Genomic DNA, 25261 nt, shown 5'->3' on the forward strand with positions numbered 1-25261 from the left:
TTTTCAGCAAATTAAAAGCCTTACTATGATATTTTATTCAAGCAAATTAGAGGTCTGGGATGCCTGGGTGACTCAGCGGTTGAGCATCTGCCTTCAGCTCAGGTCATGATCCCGAAGTGTGGGGATCGAGTCCCATATCAGGCTCCCTGCATGAGGCCTGCTTCTCCCTCTGCCTATGTCTCTGCCTCTGTGTGTGTCTGTCTCTCATGAATAAATAAAATCTTAAAAAAAAAAAAGGAATTAGAGGTCCATTTCTCAAGCCACCAAACATTAAAGGAATCCTGTCTTTTGTAGCTCAGTGGGTCTTAAAATAGGATTTGGTAAACATGCGTGGATGGAGGTGTGTGCTGCCTGGATGTATGTGAATTGTTCAGGTGACCCTCTCCAGGGCTGGGACTCAGGAATCTATGCTGAAACTATTCTCATACATCAACAGCCCCCACTTGGGGATACTATGGTATTAAAATGCATCTGTATATAAGATAGAATATTATTTCCAAATCCAGTTACCTTAGCAATAAGTGTTACATAAATCCCAAAGAGAAAAGACATTTAAACCAATGTTGCTGGTTGAATTTGAATCTATTCACATCCTTTAGTTTGGTCATTTGCTAATCAATATACAGAATTGATTCTCAAAACTACAAGAGGAATGCAGAAGAGTATCTGGCTTTGTCTTTGTGTAGGTGATTAAATCATCAAAGGAGCGTGATGGCTTATTTTCTTCCTGAATATCTCTAGAGGCCTGAGAAACTTTTGAGGTGGTAAGCAGATCTGTACGCAGAGTTCTGCTTGTGGGTGGCAGCGATTAAAACTAGTGGTGAGCAAACCATAGCTCACAGGCCAAATCTGAGTCCAGCACATGTTTTTGTAAAGCCTGTTAGCAAAGAATGTTTCTACATTTTTAAATAGTTGAAAGAAGAATTAAAGAAGAATATGTCATGACAAGTAAAATTTAAATGACACTCAAATTTCCGTGTACACAAAGTTTTATTGGATGCAGCCACGTCCATTTGTTTACATATTATCTGTGGCTGCTTTCATGCTACAGATTTGCACAGAGACCACCTGTCCTGCAAGGCTGAAATATTTACTATCTGATCCTTTACAGCAAAAGTTTGCTGGTCTCTGATCTAGACAACTGCAATAGTAATATCAACTGTACTGCTAATATCAGTATCCACTGTAATAGTGTTACCAATTTTCAATTATTCATCCTCCTCTTCAAGTTTTACTTCTTCATTTATGAGTCTAAAATGAACTCATCTTGAAAATGTTTAACTAAAAGAAATAAAATCCAGCAAGAGTTCATCTCTGGCCAGTTAATGTGAAGGTGAAATCCATTTTAGCATCCAATAAATGCATCAGGTGTTGGATGTGTTCAGTTTTAAGTTTACTCCCCTTGGGACCTTCTCTTTAGGGCAACCTTAATTTAGGACTTGGTCCTGTAAATTTGAGATAACATCTATGGTTATGATAAAAGAGGTGTGAGGATATTTTAATTTCTCTGAAGAGGAAGACCTACTCTACACTACTTCTGTGTAAAAAGATAAATGTGAGGAATACACTGACTGAAAAATTGCCAGTGAAGTCATCTTCCCATCTCAACTTCCAGGAAATTTACTTCCATGAGCAAAAGAGAAATGATCTGCACATCAGCCTTCCATTAAGAATGACCATGAGCCACAGGAAGTAGTTTTACTGACAGATGTCAAATGACAGTTGACCCAGTTGGTCTTGAAGAATCACAGTGAATCATGACCCACCACCTGGGAACCTGGAGACTCCTGTTCGTAAATGACTGGACCCAAGCACTTCTTCCACATAATCATCTTTTCTCCTTGGGAAGAAAATAATCACAAAAGTCTACACAAAAATACTATGAAACAATTTTAATCCTGGAAAGGACTTGATTTACTAGTAACCAAAAAGGGGAAAGTCAACAAGAATAAAATTCAGTCTTTTAAATCAAGTGGACACATATCAAATTCCTCAACATTGTTAAATGGCATGATGTAATTTATCCATCGAAGACATGGTCTCATCCAGTGGAAAACCAATTTAAATGCGTTTTGACAGAGCGCTAAGAGATATTATAGGTGACAGTGGACTTAATGAAGTATTTAAGGCTTTAAAATCTGTGCCTTTTAGAAAAATAATCTAGAACTTCTTCTACCATTTATGAGGGGCGAGAAACAACAAATATCTATTAAAAGTCACAGAAACATGATTAATTTGTTTATGCCTTTTAACATTCCACTGAGCTCTACAAAGGCAAGACATAAAATAACAGTGAATTTGGGGATCCCTGGGTGGCGCAGCGGTTTGGCGCCTGCCTTTGGCCCAGGGCGCGATCCTGGAGACCCGGGATCGAATCCCACATCGGGCTCCCGGTGCATGGAGCCTGCTTCTCCCTCTGCCTGTGTCTCTGCCTCTCTCTCTCTCTCTGTGACTATCATAAATAAATAAATAAAGCAGTGCTCTTTAAAAAAAAAAATAACAGTGAATTTTATAGTCAAGATTGGTCTGCATATTTTCATGATACTCTTTCTGGCATACTTCTTCAGTGCTTGGAATAAAATGACAAATCACTGGGATCCAAAGGGGAAAAGGCAGCTCCTTTCCAAAGATGGGACTAAGCTGACAAAAATCTATTTTATATCTAAAATTAGAAATAAAATAAATTCTTCAATACCAACTGCATTTTCAGAGAGTTCATTAAAATTTAAGGCATTTTTGACATGTCATAGATTTAGTCCAGTGACAGGAGAAGAAAGAAGCTACCTGGGAGCAAATCCCAATTATCTCTATGGCTTGGTACATACATGTGAAGCATAGCTAAAGATGAAGAAAAGTGGCAGGTGACTATGTGGAGCCTCCTGACTCTGGCCAGCCTGTACACCTTGGCCAGGGTTCCTCTGAAAAGGTGCATCTCAAATGTATTGTCATTCTGCTTAAATTTTGATCAAGGTGGGGAAAGGCTCATCAGCACAGTTGCCAAGATAAATGTAAGCAATGCCAAAATAATTTCTTGTAAGAATTTCTTATTAACAAACAAGATTTAGGAAATTAAATGTGAAAAGGGTTTATGCTGACAGCCCCCCCTCTGCATTTCACAGCTAACAATAAAATAATGGCAATCTCATCTATACTCATGAATCCCACAGCAAAGATGTACACAAAACAGACATTCATTTAACAATAACAGGATGGTTCAGTGTTTTACCCACCAGATGAATAACTGCAATTATTTATTTTTTTCCCATTTTCCACAAAAATAAAGACATTACCTGCCGAATCAAAAGTTGCAAGTCATACTTAATTGAAAGAGTTGGAGCAAAACTTTCAATAAACCTTGTTCCTATGGCCTGCCTCTTAGGCAATCACCAGTCTTTTTTTAAAAAATCTAGATTAAGATCTACATAGATTACTGTTTATTGAAAACAAACCAGAGCACCTTAGATCATCAATGGTCAGTAAACTCCCCTCATTCCCAGTTCTGGAACAATAAAGGTTTACACAAAATTAGTCAGATCCGACTTCATTCAATCTTCTTTCAACAAATAATATTCAAGTCGTGCTAATACTAGTAACCCATCCATCAGAGGAAATATCACAATTACCTAGATCATTTTTGAATAAGAACAACACTTACTTCCTAACTACGTATGATACAACCACATTCTTATTATGAATACATAATTGTATGCAATTTCCCAAAATTGAATTCCTGCCTTATTTACTCAAAAAGAAAACTTATATGGAAGTCATAAGCCTCAATGTCTTAGCAGAAAAGTAACCATATAACTTTGATGCTTGATATAGGGCCAATGTCCCACTGCCATTTTCTGCGAACCATGAAATTATCCCAATACCTTTGCACAGTTATGTGTACTTACAAGCCATCCCACTTTCTTCTTCATGATTTTGCATGTGATTTGATAAACAAGCTTTCTCACTCATTTATAATTAGACTGCAAGCATTACAAAATTGGTCTTGAGCCATTTGATATCTATAATACCATAGTCAGCTTGTTTAATGGAAAGTCAGGTTTCTCTGCCTTTTTTGAAAAATGTATCCCTTTAACTCTTTCAGTCAAGCCCTTCTTACTAGTTTCAACAAGGATGCAATTTCAAAGGCGAATGTAAGTTTAGAAAACCCAAGCGCATGTTTACATATTTATTCTTCCTAAAAAGTTACTGTTTACTAAGGCTGCTGAAATCAAGAAAGACCCTATGGAAAAATGAAAAATTTATTGTCTTTTTTTGTTCACCATTTTTTAATAGAAAAGATGTTTTAAGGTGTGTCAGGAAAATAAATAATGGGGAAATATATGATACCTTAAAAACTTTCAAATCTTCCCCAAACTATAAAGAAAAGACATAAATAGAATCACAATGCATATGTTCACATCTGCCCTCAGCACACTTTTTATGTGGAAGTTATAAAGAATAAAAGTTACCCATTAAATTATATGGCATGCATCAGCAGTGCACTGGTGGGCTTAACGTTGGTTTTCAGTTATGTCTATTTACAGATAAATCTCTTCCTGAGTTGAGCTTCATCTTCAGTTGAGACCCAAACCATTTGCTTTCCTATTTTTTGGCAAGATACTTGACCATGTGATAAGGCAATCAAACGTTTCAACCTCCTTCCCTTTTCAGCGGCCTGGTCCTCCTCTGTGAGAACACCAACGTGCCAGATACGAGGACAGGATTTAAACTCTGGTCCTGTAAAACTAGAGATCAGGTTTCTTTATTCATTAATCTGAAGGCTTACAGCACTGTCTTTTCATATATTTGGGGATCTTGAGGATTTCAGTTGAACAGATTCAAAATGGTCTTCTTTTTCCTATGAAGAAAAAAATATGAAAAAAAAAATTAACTCATTCAAATTCCACTAAGATTTTAGGATATTGTGGGTACAGAAGGAACATTCTAGAAATCATTTTAATCTACATACCTGCCAGTTGTGATTAGGATTTTACATTTAAAGCAGAGTGGCAGATATAAAACAGATAGCACGCCTACCCTGAAGGATGCCTTTGATGTCCAGGAGATAAGACAGATAATCCAAAATAGAAGCAAATGCATGATTGCCATAGATATCAAAAGATATAGCTGTGATTTTTTTTTTTTTTTTTAAGAAACCAGTGAGACTCTTCCTAAGGGGTATCTGACCTGGGTGCCAAAACAGATGACCTTACCATGTGAATTTTGGACAAAAGAGAACTAGAAGAAGCTACATATTGTCAAGATAACAGAAGATTCATAATTAGAAGGACAACAGAAATAAATAAGGAGAACACCAATAAGACATAAGATCATTTGGGTTCACTGATGTTTTAGGAAAATCTTTTGGGTATATACCTTCTAAAGATATTAAAAATAAATCATCTTGGATAACAAATCAATATTTTAACTCAGATACATCATTGCTGGCTTTTGTTATATATTACAGTCAAAATGCAGCCTATTAAAATAAGTGATGCTTTAATGGGGGAAAAGAGAATTAAGAGATTTCTCCCAATGTTTCACTGTTAAGTCAGAAAAAACTCTCTGGAGTCCGCTGGAATGGAATGAGGGAACTATGCTTTCAAAGTGAATAAAGAAGAAGAGAACTAGGATTATTTCTAAAATAAAGGAAATAGGAGGCAGACCAGTCCTAGATGTAAACAGATGTGTATGTAAAATGAGAAAATAAAAGTGAGTAGACACTGAGTATCTGTCAGAAGGAATAAGGCTGCTTTTGTGCTTTCTCTCATTTGAGTGGAGAAGTCCAAGACTTTAGACAAGCTTTTGGGCTACAGGAAAAGTATTCCAGGAAAAATGTCACCACATGAACATCAACATATCACTTTTCCTTGCCTGTGCTGAGATGACATGCTCCCAGGAGGGCAGACCGCACATCTGAGTGCTCTCGCTCACTTGCTCTGAAGATATTTGCCTAGAGCTACCCCATGTTGACCACATTTCACTTTACTGAAATAACCATCGATAATTCAAAGTTTATTAAGCACTAATGTATTGCAGGAACAGCACTAGACTTTAGAGATACAAAATGTCTGTCTTCAAGGAGCTTATAGTGTATGATGGGAAAGAGTTTAGGGTACCAGCAATAAACTAAAAAGGAAATTTGAGATTTTTAGGGCCTTTCCTTCAGAAGATGTGACTCAATATGTTTCTGAAGGTAGAAGGCGCTGAGGCCTAGGGGGGACCTCAAGGTCATATTTGAAATAAAACACTAAAAAACACTTTATAAAATCATGCTAGCTCCACAGGGCTTTAGACACCATATCCTCTGTGTTCACATGGGATTTTGCTCCTATTGCTGAGAAGGTGGGATATATAGGTATGTACATGTCTTTGTGTGTGTGGAATTAGCACCACTAATTGAGAATTATCGATGTCAAGAATTAGGGCTTATTCATTTTTTAAATTCCCAAAACATGGCTCCAGGCCTAGCACATAGTGGGCTATCAATCAGTGCTTATGCAAATATACTGAAACACCACATTTCAGGAGGAAAAACACTAGATTGGAACTCAGGAGATGGATTTTTAATTCCTACCTAACCCTTTCTTGGACAAAGAAGGGAACCTCTATAGGTATGAGTTTACTCAAGCATTAAATAAAGATGCCGTACAAATGATTTTTCTGAATTCTAGATTCAACAATTTACTCAAAAGCCAACTTCTCCCAGAAGCTTCTCCTTACCTTGTCACTATCTTTTTTGCTCCCTTCTCCACTGTCCTCCAAGAGACCCTACTCAGTGCTCTTGTCACACTGGATGATCGTGTGTCTGTGTATGGTGTACATGTGTCATGTACTAATAAAAGTTTCTGACATAAGAAACTGTATCTAATTTGACATATCACCAAAACCTGGCAGAGTGTCTATCAGTATCCCATGAATGATGGTGGAATGAATAATGAAAAAAAAAAAAAAACCCAACCCTGAAGATATATTTTTAATGTTGTTGAAAAAAGTCAAGAAAAGTAAATCCGTAAATAAACCCCAACAAGTCCAGTGTATTGGGAGGAAAATATCAAATAAGAAAATACTTTTAGGACATGATTAGACATATAGAAGATAAAGCAAATCTTAAATGACATAACAGTTAAGAAACTTACAGCCAGTTTTGCTCCACAAAGCCATGCATAACAAATTTTTGAAATGGGACACACAATAAGACATGTCCAATGATATTAACAGCAGCTTTATTCATTGCTAAGTATTGGAAATAGCACAATATTCATCAATAGGAGAGTGAGTAAACATTTTTTGGCAAATCCACATAATAGAATACTAATTATGAATAAAAAGAATCTATCACTGATTAACACAGTGTAGATAAATTTCAAAACCATTTTTTCTTAAGAAAACTTGCACAAAATACTATGTCCTGTGTAATTACAATCGTGAAGTTCTAAAACAGACAAAACTAACCTAGTTTTAAAAGTTGCTATAGTAGTTTCCTCTGGAGGATAAGAATGGGAATCAAATGCATGCAAGAGGGCATGAGTCTACTTTCAGGGGTGAGACTAACATTCTATTTCTTTTTTTTTTTTTAATTTTTATTTATTTATGAGAGTCACAGAGAGAGAGAGAGAGAGAGGCAGAGACACAGGCAGAGGGAGAAGCAGGCTCCATGCACCAGGAGCCCGACGTGGGACTCGATCCCGGGTCTCCAAGATCGTGCCCTGGGCCAAAGGCAGGCGCCAAACCGCTGCACCATCCAGGGATCCCCTAACATTCTATTTCTTAATAGGATTCGGGGTGATACAAATATATGCACTTCCCAAGATTCATCTAATTGCATAGTTGTTATGTGGGCATTTCACTCTAGGTAAACACTGTCCCTTAGAAAAAACTGAAAATATTGAATTCTCTCATCAATTATATGTATCCTGAAGTGTTTAGAGGTGTGAAATGTATTAAATTCTGCAGCTTACTTTGAAATGCATCAAAAAAAGATGTATTGGTAAATGAACAGAAATTTAGAAAGAAAGGTAATAAATCAAATATAGTAAAATCTAGGTGGTAGGTATGTAGCTATACCACTGTACAATTCTTTCAGCTTTTCTATGATATTTTAAATGTTCATTTAAATTATTTCTTAATTATTATGTCAATTAAAATTGCTATTCAAAACAAAAAGAGGTACACTCAATCTTCTCAGGGTGAAAGACTTTATCCACCATCATGTTTCCTGTGATTGTTTTCAGGAATCTTTCAAGCTTTCAATTCTATTACCATAAAATAACAACAAAGGAAGTACTGCAATATGAGGAAACACTTAGACTGCAGTAACAGGCCTTGGCCTTCTCCAGAAGATTTTCCTGAGACTAATTCCCACAGGAAAACCTAGTGAGGGAATGACTAGCACTGGGACTCTTACTGCCCCAGATTGGGTTTACAATGTGGAAGATCACTGGAGAATGAGAAACTGACCCAAAGGAATTTTAATAAGTTAGTATGATCAGCCCCACCCTGGAAACTTTCCCTATCATTTATTTTAAAACCAAGCTGTAATGCAGATTTATGAAAATGGAACAAGAAATAAGGTGGATTCGGTTTTTTAAAAAGGCTCTAGTATGTGAGTTAAGCCTAAATCAACAAAAGGATGTAACAGCTCCAAGCCTCAGCCCGAAATCAGTCCAGCTGGGTCTGAGTCAAGAAGGAATCCCAAAGCTGAAATAAATGATGTTGGGGATGATAACCTTGCCCTTCAACATAGGATTTTAGGTGGACCAAAACACTGGAAGTTTGTTTGGGCAACTGCTGTGCTGCTTAAAAACAAAGCAAATGCTTTTGCTTGTTGTCTCAGAAATTGTCTTTCTCTCTACACCTTTAATCTCTTCCTCCCCATCTACCTTGGCTTTACAAAGAAAGATTATTAGTTTTCTTGTCACCCAGAGGGACTGAAGGCCATGCACAACCATCTGAGTTGGCTAGGGAGCCTTGAGGAGGAGAAGGATTCAAACATTTATGACTCTTCATTGCAGGCATCAAAGTCACCAATTCTACCAGAAACTGTGACAGGAGAGGGACATGCAAATTCCATTAACAGGGTTTAAACAAGATTCTCAGCAGGGAAGCTAAGGTAATGTGATCTTGTGTGATAGGTTCTGCGGGACTATCCAAGATGCTGCTGTTGTTACTTCTATATCTGAAAATCTAGTAGGAATTGATGGTTACATGCTTATACATACTCATTTCTTAAGTACCAGGGGAGATTCCCCTAGTCAAGAGTAGTCCCATGGAGAGGAGAGCTAGCAGAGTACTGCAAGGATTCCTAATTCCTCTGCCATTTGCAACAAATGTCTATGTGAGGATTATACACAAGTTTCTCTACCTGCTGATGCCCAACGGTGTCTTGACATAAATGATGCAATGTCGGTGTCAAGTCAAAAGCCTCAGTCTCAACAGTGTTGCCTGTAGTACCAGACTTCCACCAACAAAGATGGCTGATAAACCCCCACAAAATTCAGGAACCAGCGAGGTAAGTGAAGTTTCTTGAGACTTTGTAACCAGATTTGCAATGCTAAATCTGTCTGCCAGTCATGGAAAAAACAGTCCAGCACTTTATTAGACTCTTGGCTATTGGAGACGGTATAGCCTCACTTGAATATGCTACTTGCTCTTTGACATCAGCTGACCTACAAAATAGTTATCTTTTAAGGTGGGCCCAAACTAACAGGCTATGTTAAAAATTGTCCAGCAAGCTGAATCCTGCTCTCCACCTTTGTGGCCTCACAATTCTAATGACCACTTTGTGATACAACTCTCAGTGATTAATGATTCTGCCAATTAGAGAGTTCAGTAATGGGAAGGAGCCCTCCCCCAGAGGTATCTTTTGGGATTTTAGAGTCATCATTTTGATATGACTACCAGGTATAGTCCTTTTGAAAAGAAGCTATTAGCTTATTACTGAGTCCTTGTCAAAACTGAAAGCCATTCTTATGCATTTTGTGATTCTATAGCCTGATACTGGGTCAGAAAGGACCTGATAAGCGTCACTTGTCAAATATAAATAGTATATTCAAGAATACAGCTGGTCCTGCCCAGCAGCATCACAGCCTCACATTAAAAAATGGCAGCATACCCTTTTGGGGAAACTTTATCCTGTACTCCACCACCAAAAATGAAGCCACTGGCTTCAGTCCTTGGTTCATCAAAGTTCTACTGCATGTCTGGGCCTGGTTCACTGATGGTTTGGTTGAGCTGAAACCCAATGGGTGACTACCAGCTGCTGTAGCTGTCCTATCTCAGACCAGTATGCATAACTGAAAACCTAAAAAATTGCTTGGCTTAGTGGGAAGAACCCAAAACCATTCTCATAGCTGTGGCTAGTACTTATCTTGATAAACCTTATTATATCACCACTAACTCCTGAACTATTGTCAAGAGTCAATAAACTATTTGGTCTGCTATTGGAAAACTATAAACTGACCACATTAAAGTTACTCCTCTCTGGGGCAACGAATTCCAGAAACAAATCTCAGCTGATCTAATTATCTGGGTTACTCCTGTAGATACTTCCATTAAGGACCCATTGTTTGAAAAGATCAAAGAGAATTAAGCATGCGATAGAGACTGACTGCACCAGACAGACTGCCACAAATGCTGCATGGACCCATCACTTTGCTAACCAGAGCAATGACTCTGCCATCACACACTGGGCATAAAGCAAAGGACTCTTTTTCAGATGCAGAGGTTACCAAGCATGCCAGACTTGGGACTCATGCCAAAAGTTGACCAGTTTTTCCATGGCAAATTGATAAGATCACACCTCTGATTACTTCTTTGGGCTATCAGTAGTGCCTTACCACTTCCAACACCTGTTCATGCTATAGTGTTGCTGTTCCAGTCTGATCTGCTAAGTCTAGCCACGCCACCATGATCCTTGAAAAAAATCTGTTTAATGTTTGTGACTTAATGGATCTTTTGCAGCCTAACAATGGTGCCTTTCTATCATAAAAGCTACCTGAAAATGGGCTGAGAGTAAATGTGTTCAGTGGACCTTCAATACTTAAGGTTGAAAGGTACTGAGTGTGAGAAGGGCCTTCTAAAAAATCAATAAGAAAGATTCCTGACTCTATTTCCCTCACCAGCTCCTGGTCCACAGGAGTTACTAAACCATGTTTAGTTGTCCCCAGAAAGGGATCATCTCCTCTTGGCCATGTCATGCATAATTATCAGTAAGCAGGTTGAGGTTATATGACTTATATAAGATTATCTATGCTTACATGAAAATTCAGGCTTCTACCCTAATCACTCTCGGACATGATATGTCCTTTTTACTCAAAAGCAACTCTCAGGATGTCTGATGATATCCCTGACAGAAGGGAGTCTAGGAGATTCAAATATAATTCTAGTGTAGTCATCTATATGGTTATACTGGATTTTCATGATCCTAGATTAAAAGGATAATAACTTTTATTAGTTGGCTGACTACCCAGCTCATCAAGACCTCCTACCATAGCTCACACTGACAAAGGTAGAAGACACATTTGGTCTCCATCATAAGCTTTTTTAAAAGACCCTGAGACGTATGAAGAATGGAGGGGTATTAATGATTATTTGTTTTTCAGAGCCACCCGTCATCTTTTATGAAGGACAATGAGAGTGTTCCTCTCTCAAACTGTTTCAAGTACCTTAAATTTAATTGACTACTAGGTCTGCCATACCCACCAGATGCTCTAACATTTAAAGTTAGTGAGAAATCTGTAAGAAACAGCTGGGAATGGCCCCAGCTTCTGCCCCAAATAACAATGCCAACATTCCCATTGCTATTGTTCAATCATTCCATAGATGCAGTATGCAGTAAATTGGCCAGATTTGAGCCTAGGCTCAATCAGATTAAACAGAGGGTGGATAGAGGCCCGAATTAAGGGGAAAATTCACCAGAAGCCAAAATGGTGTAGAAATGAAGTTTGGATATTTGGGGGAGATAATTCTCCATGGTTCTTTTGCATTTCCATATATCTTAGGAGCAAGACAGTGATTTCCCTTTGTTCAAGATTATCTTTTTTAGGATCTTTGTATAGAAAGCAGCCTTGGAAGCTAAAGAAATTGTATTTTTTTCAGACCAAATGGCAGGAAATGATGTCTCCCTCTGAAGCAATGAACATACACTCCCTGTCTAGTACAACAACGATAGTATCTCTCTTTGGAGCAAAGAATTGGCATGCTTACTGCCCATTCTAAGAGTCAGGTTCCCAAAGCTTAGAGTTCCTTTCCTGTAATGCAAGCCAGTGACGGTGCAAGTGTCATCTGTTTCTGTTCACAGAGCCCTGAGTAAAGCCAGGCTTGGGGAACTGGTATAAATGCTGATACCCTGGCTTATGCTGTGAGCACTTAGCTGTGCTTTGTCCCTGACCAGGAGTCTTGTGCCTCCTAAACTGTCCATGAAACAGTAGAAGGCTCATTTGTTATTATCTTGCAAGTAGGGCAAAATTTCAGTTCTTGGTGCTGAATATATATTTGTTACTCCATAGCAAAAACATCCCTTCTGAAGTACTGCAGTGAAAAAAAAAATTAACCCTTAGCAGAAGGGGAATATGGCTTATTCATTTTGTTTTTAAATGATTCTTTATATATTTATGTACTTAAATTCGGAGAGTAAAAGAAAATAGTGACTAAGACATTTTTAATAAATGTAATCTTTTGTCACTTGTTCTTCCTGCTGAAAATCATTTGAAACACATTTTCTTTCTTCTGTTTCATTCTATTTTTAATGGTGAGTGGAGGTAAACTCGTAATTTCTCATATTTTAAGTCAATAGTGAAGAATGTCAATAAAATGTGTTTACAAATAATATTTAAGACTAAATGTTAATCTGGATATCGTCATCATTTCAAAGCTGGCAAATGTGATGGCATCTGATAAGGTACATTTAATACTTCAAGAGTTTATGTAAGTTTTACTTTTTCTCTGTGAAAAAACCTTGTTACAAAAGAAAAACAAAAAAGAGAAGTATGAGTAAGATCTTTTTTCAACCTAAAATTTTTAATATTAGAAAATAATATATCTTTGTAAAAATCCAAATATTATACAAATGTACTACTTCAAAAACTAAAGACTGCCATTAGTTACTCCCCAAAGTAGCCACTGTTAATAGTCTGCTTTGTAAAGACTAACATAAATGAATCTTTAAGAGAGGTAATAGTCTCTGTGTTGCTTCTACTTATCTTGGACCTATTGACATATATATGTCCATTTTTAATAGCTGCACAGTTGCACAGTATTCCATTACTTTGATATATGGAAATTTCTTCTCTGCTCCTTCTTCATGGTGTGTAAGGTTGTTCCTACTCTGTTAACCAGAAAAAAGAAAGAAAAAACAATGCTGCAGTGGATATTCTTTTTATCTGTCTACCTATCTATCTATCCACCTATCTCCATCCTTGTGTACTTCTTTTTAATTGGATAAATACCCATGGAGATAGAGATACCTAATGATAGGGTGCATGAATGCTACTATTAGGTTAATATGACCACTCATTGATAAATGCACAGTAATACAAGATTAAAATTCTGCTCTTTACCTTTGTTGCCAAGGATTTAAGTTTTCCCAGTAGTGACTGTTTATTGGAATATACAACTTCTTCCTCATTGTCTTCTCCTTCCATGATAGCACAACTGTCTGCAGCTGGGAGTTCACAGTCTTTTGAGTTAGTTGTCATCACTAATTTGGAATATTTGTACTCCAGTCTAAGTAGGTGTAAATAAATAAAACGGCTGCTTAATACAAATTAATACTTATTTTAGGTGGTCATACATCAGCCCATTAAATGCTTTTGCAGTATAGTGGCTCCACTAATAAATTTCCCTCACCTATCATTAAAGTACTATGTGTTCTCATTAATCTACCATCTACACACAAATCTTTTTCAGGATTTTAGAGAATTGTGGCAGTATAGTTAACTCTATCAATTATTTTACATTGAATAAATTGTCCAATTATGAAAAACTTTTGAAAAACAAGAGAAACCTTGAAGAACCTGAATGCATTTTCTTAGTTTATAAATATTTGCAAGCTAAGGCACTGTATGATTTTCCAAAGTTTAGTTCATAAGAATGAGAATACCATATAGGTTAAGTGATGTGATCCTTATTGTTTCTGTATATAACATACTCTTTTCTATTCACCACCTCAGGTATTATCATTGTCTTGAGATATTGCAATATAGAACTTTCAGAGCCCCATAGATATGTAAATCATTTTAGAAGAGTCAAATCTCATAACAGATCAATATACATTCAGGAGATAGATTCAATAGTCAACCCTAGATTACTAAAGTCCTGGAATAAATAAAGGTCTTTTTGCCTAAATAGTCTGTTTTTTTGCAAATATCTTTCCACAAGAAACTGAAAAAGGAATATTGGAGCAAGAAGACACAACACTATCAGGAAAATAAAAATAGATGCAGAGTGAGAAAACCTGACCTCTGATCTCAGCTCTGCTCCCATCTACCTGAATAACCCGGAGCCTCCATTTATATCTGTTTTATAACAAATGGGTCTAATTCCATCACCTCTAACATTCTATCATCTATTAGCAGAATAATAATCATTTCTGTTTCCTTTCTTAGAAGTCTTTCCTATAACTCCCTCATAGAAGTTTCTTGTCTGATAACTCCCTCATAGAAGTTTCTTGTCTGTCTGAGAAAAACTATTGGATGTAATAATAATTAGTTCTAAAACTTTTACAACAAAGGAGATCCTTCAGTTCTTACATGGGCACTCCAATGAGGTTACTTACTTCTTATTCTTTTTCCAGAAGTAGCAAGTTAGAGCCACCAGCAAAACTGCGGTGAAAGCTCCCACACCCGCTCCCACTTTCAGCCAAAAGTCAACTGTTTCACAGGTTGACAACTTTTTCTCAGGCAAAGAAATTCCTTTAATGCACCATTTAGGTTCATTCCATACATACAAGGTTTCCTTTAAAAAAGCACATACACATAGATGACATGTGAAATGAGATTCAGAAGGAGAAGGGTTCTGCTCTTTATTCACAAGTAGGCATAGACAATTATTCAGCATTCATCTAATAGAAGCTCCAGAAAAAGAAGAAAGAGAGAAGAGAATGAGTAAGGAAATAATGAATGAAAACACAACAAAACCAAGTAAGAACATGGATCATCGGATCAGGAGGCTCAGTAGATGCTGAGGAAGCTGAATAAAAATTACTCTGTCTAGATGCACCATTTGGGCTTTTTTTCCTCAAATCTGTTATGATCCATGACTTCTTAGTCATGTTTTTAACTGAACGTTTAGATTGTTTAATACAGTTAACTGGAATGAGTTTCACCTACCCATCATATAGGTCCATTCCCCCATCAAGTGTCTCCCCTGAGAAGAAGGGCAAGGTCTGGACCCAGGATATTCAGACTCACAATTACTGGCAGGCTTTGGTAACTGGTGTTGGGGTAGGCATACAGACTACACCCTTATTTCCCATCTACTGGTCTAGGTTATCATTGCCCACAGTAGGTCCTCATTCTTATCCTCGCACAGCAGATGTCTCAGTGTTATTAGGCAATGTTTTTCAAACTGCCAGTTGCAGTTAACTAGGGAATAATAAAATCAATATATTGCATATTAACCATGAATTTTTTTCAAATAAATAAATCAAATAACACTAACCAGAAATGAAAACTGGAGTCAGTGCATATTCCTTTTTATATTTCAACAAATACAATGACCAGTATTATATCCACTGACGTTCAGTGACATGGAACGCTCAATTTTTGATCACTACATCTGATTAAATTTTCTGAAGGTCACTTTAACAATACCCTAACAAAAGGATAACCCCAGAATGTGTACTTTTATTGTATACATATACACATTTCTGCAATTAAACATGAAGTACAAGAGGATGGTATTTACTTTAAGGAAAAGTTTCAACCAAGTTTTGGATAAGAATTCTCAGCATGTTTTTTTTTAGAAAAGATATTAGTAATTGAAAAAAAATTTTTTTTACTGCATGACAACTGTAACATTTTCATTAAGTTTAATGTAATAAAACACTTTTAAAATGGGTCACATTATTTTTATAAGAATGAGATGAGAGGGATGTGTGGGTGGCTCAGCAGTTGAATGTCTGCCTTTGGCTCAGGGAGTGATCCCAGTCCCAAGATTGAGTCCCACATCAGGCTCCTGTGAGGAGCCAGCTTCTTCTTCTGTGTCTCTTCCTCTTTCTGTGTGTCTTTCATGAATAAAAATAAAATCTTTTTTTGTTTATTTTTTAAAGATTTTATTTATTCATGAGAGACACAGAGAGAGAGGCAGAGACACAGGCAGAGGGAGAAGGAGGCTCCTGGCAGGGAGCCCGATGTGGGACACTTGATTCCGGGTCTCCAGGATCACGCCCTGGGCTGAAGGTGGTGCTAAACCGCTGAGCCACCAGGGATGCCCCAAAAATAAAATCTTAAAAAAAAAAAAAGAATGATATGGGAAATGAGGGGCATGTTCAAATACAAATGCTACATCTCTAAGTGTCAATAATGACAATAAAGAGAAAAATGTTAAGTCTAGTCAGCAAATGTTAGCTTCATTTGAAGGGCATTCTAACAAATGAAGACCGTGCAACACTTTACATGATCTCATCAAATGTGCAACAGCCAGTGAAAATGGTAAAGCTCTAATGTTGAATGACAGTCATAAGCAAAATGTTAAAACTTCAAATTAAAAAGATACTTGTAAACCGAGAACACTTAACTTTTCCATAAGCTCCTTAAATTATTTTTTTTAAGATTTTATTTATCATGAGAGACAGACAGAGAGAGAGAGAGAGAGGCAGAGATACAGGCAGAGGGAGAAGCAGGCTCCATGCAGGGAGTCCGATGTGGGACTCGATCCTGGGTCTCCAGGATCACGTCCTGGGCCGAAAGCGGTGCTAAACTGCTGAGCCACTGGGGCTGCCCCAAGCTCCTCAAATTGTTAAATAAAAAAAAAAAAAAAAGATCACGCTATTGGCAAAATCTCTGTCATTCTGTAACTATTAATTAGAATGCCTTATCCCCTCATCCAGTCACAGGTCATTGCCAAGGGAGAAAATGGCTGACTCCATAGCTGAAAAATTTATTCTTCCAGCATGCTGGGATATTTTGCAAACAGGGTGAGATAAATTTGATGAGAGGCTTAAAAATATCCCTCTTAGTGATAACACAGTATTTCTTCAAATCTCTACAACTGCATGACATTTAAAATTAATGCTTACTACATACTGAGAACCTAGGAAAGATTTCTAAGATCCAATTTGATAAGAGCACTTTTCCCATGAGTTGTGCCACTCTCTTAAGTTTACAACCCTCTATGTGGAGGACTTGGTGTGTGTAAATTTAACTTCATACACATCTGGGTTAGGTGTATTTATAGAATTGGGAAAATATACTCCAGTCAATACAGAGTGAAAATTGTATTGTAAAGGATGGAGCAGGAAAAAGGACAGAAACAGTGTAATTGTTAAAAAAAAAAAATCAAAGGGTACCCACAGCAATATTTTGCCATCACCATATTTTCTCTCATGAGGCTTTTGGCATCCAAAGAAATCTATTTGCTCACAAGTATACCATAGTCCTCCCCCTTTACCTGCAGTTTCTTCTCTCTGTGGGTTCAATTAGGAAGCAGATGATCCTCCTGGTTTATCATCAGAAGGTCAAAAGCAGCCTAATGCCACGTCATATGCCTACATCATTCCCCTCACTTGATTTCATCATGCAGGCATTTTATTATCTCATGTCATCACAAGGGTGAGCACAGTACAGTAAAATATTTTGAGAAAGAGACCACATTCACATAACTTATTACCGGATATTGTTGTAACTTTTCTACTTTATTATCAGCTATTAATCTCTTACTGTGCCTAACTTAGACATTAAACTTAATCATACGTACATGTGTATGTACGTAAAAGGAAAACAAAGTATATACAGTGTTTGGTACTATCCATAGTTTCAGGCATTCACTGGGGAGTCTCAACACATATCCCCCATGGGATAAGGAGGGTTGGTCTACTGTAATGGAAAACAATGAAAGCTGTCATTTGTGTTATATAAAGCTTACTAAAGAGCAGACGTTTTAAAATATTTTATTCAGAGACTGGAAGTAAACACCCACTTACTATGTCATACCCATTTGTTTTGCTGTTGCAACTAAATACACTAAATTCCATGAGTTTTGGAATAGCATTTATATTTTTCTAATTGAAGCCTGATCTCATTTGGTAAATATTTTCAAAATCAATATCTAAGTATAACAGAAATATACACTTAACTATTTCTCAAGTTAAATTTGGAACTATAGGAGGGAAACTATATATTTCAATATGACAAACTCATCAAAGTGTTCCTAAAGATTGTTTTTAAGGCAAAAACAAATATTTAAAAAGAATCACCTTGTAACCGTCTGTTCCAAACGTTCTTGTGACATGCTGAACAGAATTTTTTCAATAAAGAGAGTTTGAATGAAATTAGAGAAATTGTTGCAACCTCATGGTCTTAACCTTCTAATCATTACTTTCCAGAAGAGAAATGTTGAATACTAAAAAATGTTTACACAACAGGTCATCCAACTTTTCAAAGCCCTTGAGTTGAACTTGGTGGCCAAAGAATGGAACACATCCATTTTTCATTTATTCTTTAAAAAATGATAAGGTTATCATAATTTTAGAGAAACGATAAAGAAGAATTTTCACTATGAGACATAAAATGTATATCATTGTTATTATTAAGACTAAAAAGAAACTTTTTTTTTTTTTGGTAAGCCAAGAATTTTCATCTTTGACCCACATAAAAATGTTAAAAGAAACTGGCTTAACAGTGTACTAGATGCATGAGCAGCACTCTCCATGTATACTCTAAACCATAATAAGCTATTCACAGGCAAGCACACTTGATAAATTAAATAAGACATTCCTAATATTTGTTTTAGTGTTATCCATTTGGGAACTTTTCCTGTTTTTTATTCAATTAGTTCATAAAAACACATTTTATATTACCTTTATGCTTAGACTTCATCATAAGTTATGAAAATAAGTATTGTTCCATGAAATTTAATTTCATTTTTAGGCATATTGTTATGTGTCTGAGTACTAGCTTTGCTGTACAATATATTTCTTACTACACCTTCATTGTCTCTAAAGTTTGAAAACCCCTCTTTAGAGAATATTTCCCTGTCTTTTTCCCTAGAGATGAACGCTTCTGCTTCTATGACTCTGAATGCAGGAGATTAGGTAGGACATTCTGACTTCGTGTACTCTTGCCCTCTGACCTACCAATGAGACGCTCCTCCAGATTTTCCTGGACAGAACAGCACTCCCTCTCTTATCCCCTGATGCAACAAGCATTCTAGCATACTCCCCACTCCAGGAGACTGAACATCACACTTATTCCATCTGCATCCCAGTTTTCAGAAATCTCACCAGAATCTGATTCTCTGATGCCAAGTCCCCAATAATGTTACCACTACCGGCAGTGATGTATTATCATTTGTGTTCTTTTATTGTCATTTCAATAGATTTCAAAGAGGTTGAAGTAGTAAGTCCTCTTGAAGAAGGAAAAATTTGTGTTTTCTATATATTACTCAAAACTAGTACAGTGAGGTGAGAGCTCTCAAACACTACTAGAAGTGCAAAAATGAAAAAAAAAGAAGTGCAAAAATGATAGCACCAAAGCAAGTTAGTAATATGTATCAAGAACCTTAAAAATGTCCACCTCCTTAGACCCAATTAATCTCTTTCTCATAACAAATAATAAGGAAATAATCACATTTCCAATAAGGATGTTCATTATAGAGTTATTTACAAAAAGACTGTTCTCAAGTTTTTCTCAGATATCCAACAGGGGATTTGTTAAATTCCAAAATATGTATAATAGAATATTTGTTAGTAACTAAAAGTCATGTTTTCAAAAAAATTTAATGACAAGAGAAATAAATTAAATGAAACCACCAGTGGTGGTGACCTTATGGAAGAATTGGCATCGGAGAGTGAGATTCTGTTGGGATTTCTGAAAAGTGGAATCAGGATGAGATAGGCCTGATGTTCAGTTACATGCTTACTCTTTAGGTACAGTTTAGTGAATCACTTAAGCCATCCCCATCTTAATTATACCTTTAACTGCATTATATAACTCACATCTTGGTTTAATGATACCATTTCTTTATAATCCAGATAAATATCAATAGCCTACAACTCCCTTGCACAATTTATTTTCCCCAACGTCACTGTATATCTCTAGTTACTCTAGCAGATGGGAGTCTACCTCCCAAACTTGATTTTAAATGCATATTAATGTAATATTAACTATAAGCTTTACCATGGTTTTGGACCTCAGTTTCCATGATTTAAGTGATGCCAGACTCATCAATTTCTCTTCAATAATATAGTTCTGCCTAGATAGATTTGTCACTTACCTGAAATCCTCTCTTACAGGCTCCCTCAATCTCATGGAAGTCATGCTCTGTGCACAGAGGGCAAGCTTCAGCACTCTCCCATAGAAAATAGAATGTACATCCATCACAGGTGCCTGCTGGGCACTTGCTGAAATAAAAAATGAAATGACAGCTCTTATGACACATTCAATCAAGTCCAATCAACATTTGAGTGCCCACTGCATACTGGAAAGCAATGTGCAGGTACTGACAAAACAAACAAAAAATCTAACGGAGATAAAACCACACCTTCACATCTATTAGGATGGCTAGAATAAAAAAGACAAATAACAATAAGACTTGTGAACATGTTAAGAAATTAGAAACTTCGTACACTGCTAATGGGAATGGAAAAAGATACAGCTGCTTTGGAACAAGCGGGCAGTTCCTCTGATCATTAAAACGAGTTCCCACATGATCTAGTAATTCTACTTCTAAATGAAAATCCAAGAGAAATAAAAACATATGTCCACATAAAAACTTGTACATGAATGTCCATAGGAGCATTACTCATAAGAGCCAAAAGGTGGAAACAACTCAAACGTCCACCAGCAGACAAAGAGATAAACACAATGTGCTATAACCATTCAGTGGAATATTACTAGGCAATAAAAAAGAAACATAGAACTGATACATGCCCCAACTTGGATGAACCTTGAAAATACACTAAGTAGAAGAAGCCAATCTTCTACTAGTATATAGAATATAAATATTCTGCTAATATATAGAATCTTCTACATATAAAATATAAATTCTATATATTCAATACATTAAATGAAGTTATTTTTATGAAAGCCCAGAATAAGAAAATCTATAGAAACAGTAAGTTAATGGTTGCTTGGAGCTTGAAAGAGAACTAAGGTGATAGCTAAAGGGCATAGGGTTTCTTTTTAAGGTGATTAAAAGCTCTTAAAAATGACTGTAGTGATGGTTGCACATATCTATGAATATACTGATAACCACTGGCTTGTCTGTTTTAAGTGAGGCAAAGTATATGGCATGTGAATTATACCTCTACAAAGCTATTTTTTAAAAATTTAAAGGAGAGGCATAGATACAGAAAAAAAAGCTCTAGGAAGACTTCTTGGTGGAAGGGATGCCTAAGACACGTCTAGAATATCCAGTAACAGAAGACAAAGGAAGAAAGCAAGGGAATGCCTGCTAGAGGGATAAAATGATAGAGAAACTGGAAGGGATTTACAAGCTGGTCATTATCAGAAAAGCTTCAAGAGCAGGACAGTGAGTGGCGCTAGGCGTATAGGTAGGACCTAGGTGGTAGAAAGGAGAAGCCATATCTGTCAGAAAGAATGTACTTAGGCAATGGTTCCAGGAACAGAATGATGAAGAGGACCATGGTCTAGAGGGTTAGGGGCAGGGGGTAAGAGTGGTGGAGAAACAGGAGAACAAAATTGCCTAAAGCATAAAAACAAACAAAACAACTATCAGGTCAACAAACAGCTCAGTGATGCAAATGACTCTGCAAACCTATGTTTCCTCAGCCTGAAAGTGACTTCTTTTAAGAGGTGGTGACCAACACCACTTGATGACCACAGATGGGGCACAGATGTAGGTGCAGGATCACACTGAACCAACTACCAGGCGAGCCTGAATGGAGATTTTTGAAACTCTGCCTCCTGGTGCATGGGCATGGCTCAAAAATTAAACTGCTGTTACTGTGTACAGAATCCTTATTGATTGAAGCAGGAAGCTATTTGAAAAAGTTCTGGTGGAATGGCTGTTTTGTTCATGAATTCATTAAAACTAGGAGAATACTGTTCTCTTTATTCGTCTATTATACTTCCCTTAAATTAAGCTGTGTAAATACAAGGCAGTATTCTAAAAACCTCCTTTAGACCTTAGCTGCTGCTGAGTATAGGTGTCCTGAAACACTTAGCAAAAAAACGGACACAATAAAAGGGAAACCCCCAAAACATCCCTTTTTAAGTTTTAACTTCAGATGCCTTTCTGATGATATGCCATCTAAAACTATAATTTTTGGTCTACCAGTAGAGTAAAATTTCTTATTCTTAATATCTATTCCAAGAGCATCCTACAATATGAACAGTAAAATTAAAATCTACATGCCTAAAAATTGACTACATTTTTATATGACTATCCTTCCAAATGTCTGCATGCTAACACTGGTAGGATGGAAATAAAAGCATAGTTCTCTGTCATGTGCTTCAGAAACAGAGGCCCAGTACTGTTAGAGCTAAGAACAGTGATCAGTGAGGACTCTGGAAAAATGGCTTAACTCTTACTAGCCTTGACTTCTGTTTGTAAAAGGGAGTAAAGTATATTCAGACCAAGAGACCAAAAGAAATTTTTTAAAAAGTAAGTCAATAGATGAAAACCACGCCACTTAAAAAGTTATCACTACTTCCCACCTTCCACATCAGTAAAACCAACTCAAAACTGCACCTTTGGAAAAAAAAAATTGGTTAACCAATTAGAAAAGCTCTTTGAGAACACAATTATTTGCATAACAATCAGTTGAAACTTTAAAGGTAATTAATTTTTTTGATCATTTAGCAAAAATTACCAATATACTTTCCTGCACAATTCTCTCCTTCCCAAATTATTTTATCTTTCCAACACAGGGGCATTTTCAAGGGCAATGAAAATAAAATAAAAGAGTAAGTCTGGTAAAGTGAGGGAAAAAACCTCAATAAATAAAAAAGAAAGGGGGAAAATTAATTAAAGTTGCAAAAAGCTCTGAAGAGAAAACTCGGGTTACAATTCTGGCTGGACTTGCAAGAGATTTTGTATTTCTCCACGAAGGACTCAGCACGCCCCACCTTCCCACCCCTCCACTGTTTCATATTTGTAATTTAGTGGAAGTGAAATGTCTGTTTCACTGCTTTCACAGGGTGATTATAAAGGACAAAATGAGAGAACAATTTGGGAAAGTTTCAAGTGCTGCAAAATATAAAAGACTATTAACAATGCACATCACTTTCTAAAGAACTGGAAGAACTACAGAAATGGGGAGAAAAATCAAGACATTGATGTAACTTATAAAGCTGCCATTAAGTGTCAAAATACTGCAATGATTCACTGCCTTTCCCTGGTAAACTTCGCTTTTTAAAATATACTCTTAGGTTAAGAGGAATTTAGTTTAGAATCAATTCTTTAATTCTTTTAACCCAATGAATCATTTAAAATGTGGAACATCCAAATTTGTTCTTTGTTATAAACTCGAGTTTCACAGTTTGAATCAGGCCTTTCCTATGAAATGACAAGGATGTAGGAAGCAGTACTAATTTCAGTAGTGCTTTATAAAATGAAAATAGGAAACAAAAAGATGCAAGAGAAAAAAACACAAAAATATTTTCTTCTACTAAGAACAAAAAAGCCAGTAGTAAGAGAGACAAACACTTTCTTGCCAAATATGTGAAATCCTTTTCCCTTTGATGACCTGTATCAGCATCATCTTCATCCCTCCCTCATTGGCTTTTTAAAGGTATCACTACTTGTACTGCTTTTATAATTTTTTATCTACAAGATCCCCCATAGAAACCAGCAAGTAGATGTCTGAAGAGCAGTACATGACTCTTGGATAGTCTGGGAACACAAGGCTAGAGTTGCACAGGGTGACCCCGTGGCTGTTAATTCTAGAGAGAGAAACCACCATCAACTCAAAGGACAACCAAGTACACCCTAATGTGGTCATACTGTTAATAAAGAAGACTTCCCAGTTTCCTTATTTTGCTTCTGGGATTGCCTTACCAATCAGGATAGCACTGGAAATGTGTAAGAATTCAGACAAATCTTTTTAAAAGTAATTTCTATCCCAGATTCTAAAATGGGATACATACTCTGGGAGTGGGGGAAGTGGACTGAGCTATATGAGTTATTAGTATCCTCCTTTAAATGAATCATCTTACCTAAAGCAAGATCTCCTTGGTGCATACTATAAATTCATAGACAATAATCTTATTCTTATGAACAATTACAACCCAATACTTAGTATTCTGTTAATGATTGGATAGTTGATAAAGCAGGGTAAACTTGTTTTTGCCTAGATTATATCCAAACTCCAAAGTTAAAATAAGTTCATGTACAGGGATGCCTCAGTGGCTCAGCGGTTGGGCGTCTGCCTTTTGCTCAGGTTGTGATCCTGGGACCCGAGATCAAGTCCCACATTGGGCTCCTGCGAAGAGCCTGCTTCTCCCTCTGCCTATGTCTCTGCCTCTCTCTCTTTCTGTGTCTCTCATGAATAAATAAATAAATCTTTAAAAAAATAAATTCATGTAAATTGTCAGTATGTTTCTGACACTCTGGATCTTAAGAAATTGGGGGAAAAGGCTATAGTTTTAAGCGTCTAGAACTTTTCTCATTTGTTGTCAGAGCACAATTGTTACTCGGATTCTTTCATGTGAGGCTTTTCTGGGTTTCTTGGGGTTTCCCAATCTCAGAGTTCCAAGACTGGCATCTTCTGGCATGGGTGATGCTCTCTGATCAGCTGCTGGTAACTCTTCTCGGCTTTGGCTTCTGAGAAATCTCAGCCTCTCTCTTCTGAGAAGGCCAATGGACAGGAAGCCTTCTTGTATGGAGTCCATAAAATGGCTTTGAATCTTGCTCCAATTTTGTTTGTCCTGAGGCTGAAGAGTATAAATCACCTGTGACTGAGTTTGAACATAAGATTTTTTTGACCCATACCTCTTAGATCCAGGGATATAAAATTCTACCAGTCTCCTGTGAAAATCTCCCTTTTTGAAGATTCTCCTTTGAGTTAATTACCAAAAACCAGAATCTGATCCAGGCCTATAGAAACTCCACTAGCTGGCACTCTTCAGTCCCTTTTATCTATAGA

At 36.8% G+C, this 25261-nt stretch overlaps 1 protein-coding gene across 1 annotated transcript in view; it reads right to left on the reverse strand.

The window, feature by feature from the left end:
* Positions 1-1877: 1877 nt before the first annotated feature.
* The window catches only part of ELAPOR2 (endosome-lysosome associated apoptosis and autophagy regulator family member 2), a 169346-nt gene continuing 145962 nt past the window's right edge, over positions 1878-25261 (reverse strand). Inside the window, exons 19-22 of the mRNA XM_072764165.1 lie at positions 20428-20554; positions 14771-14949; positions 13554-13719; positions 1878-4852 (exon numbers count right to left, since the gene is read on the reverse strand). Of these exons, the coding sequence (XP_072620266.1) occupies positions 4793-4852; positions 13554-13719; positions 14771-14949; positions 20428-20554 (532 nt within the window). The 3' untranslated portion in view covers positions 1878-4792. The remainder of the gene's footprint in view (positions 4853-13553; positions 13720-14770; positions 14950-20427; positions 20555-25261) is intronic.

Source organism: Vulpes vulpes, chromosome 7, assembly GCF_048418805.1.
Source record: "Vulpes vulpes isolate BD-2025 chromosome 7, VulVul3, whole genome shotgun sequence".
NCBI classification, from domain to species: Eukaryota; Metazoa; Chordata; class Mammalia; order Carnivora; family Canidae; genus Vulpes; species Vulpes vulpes.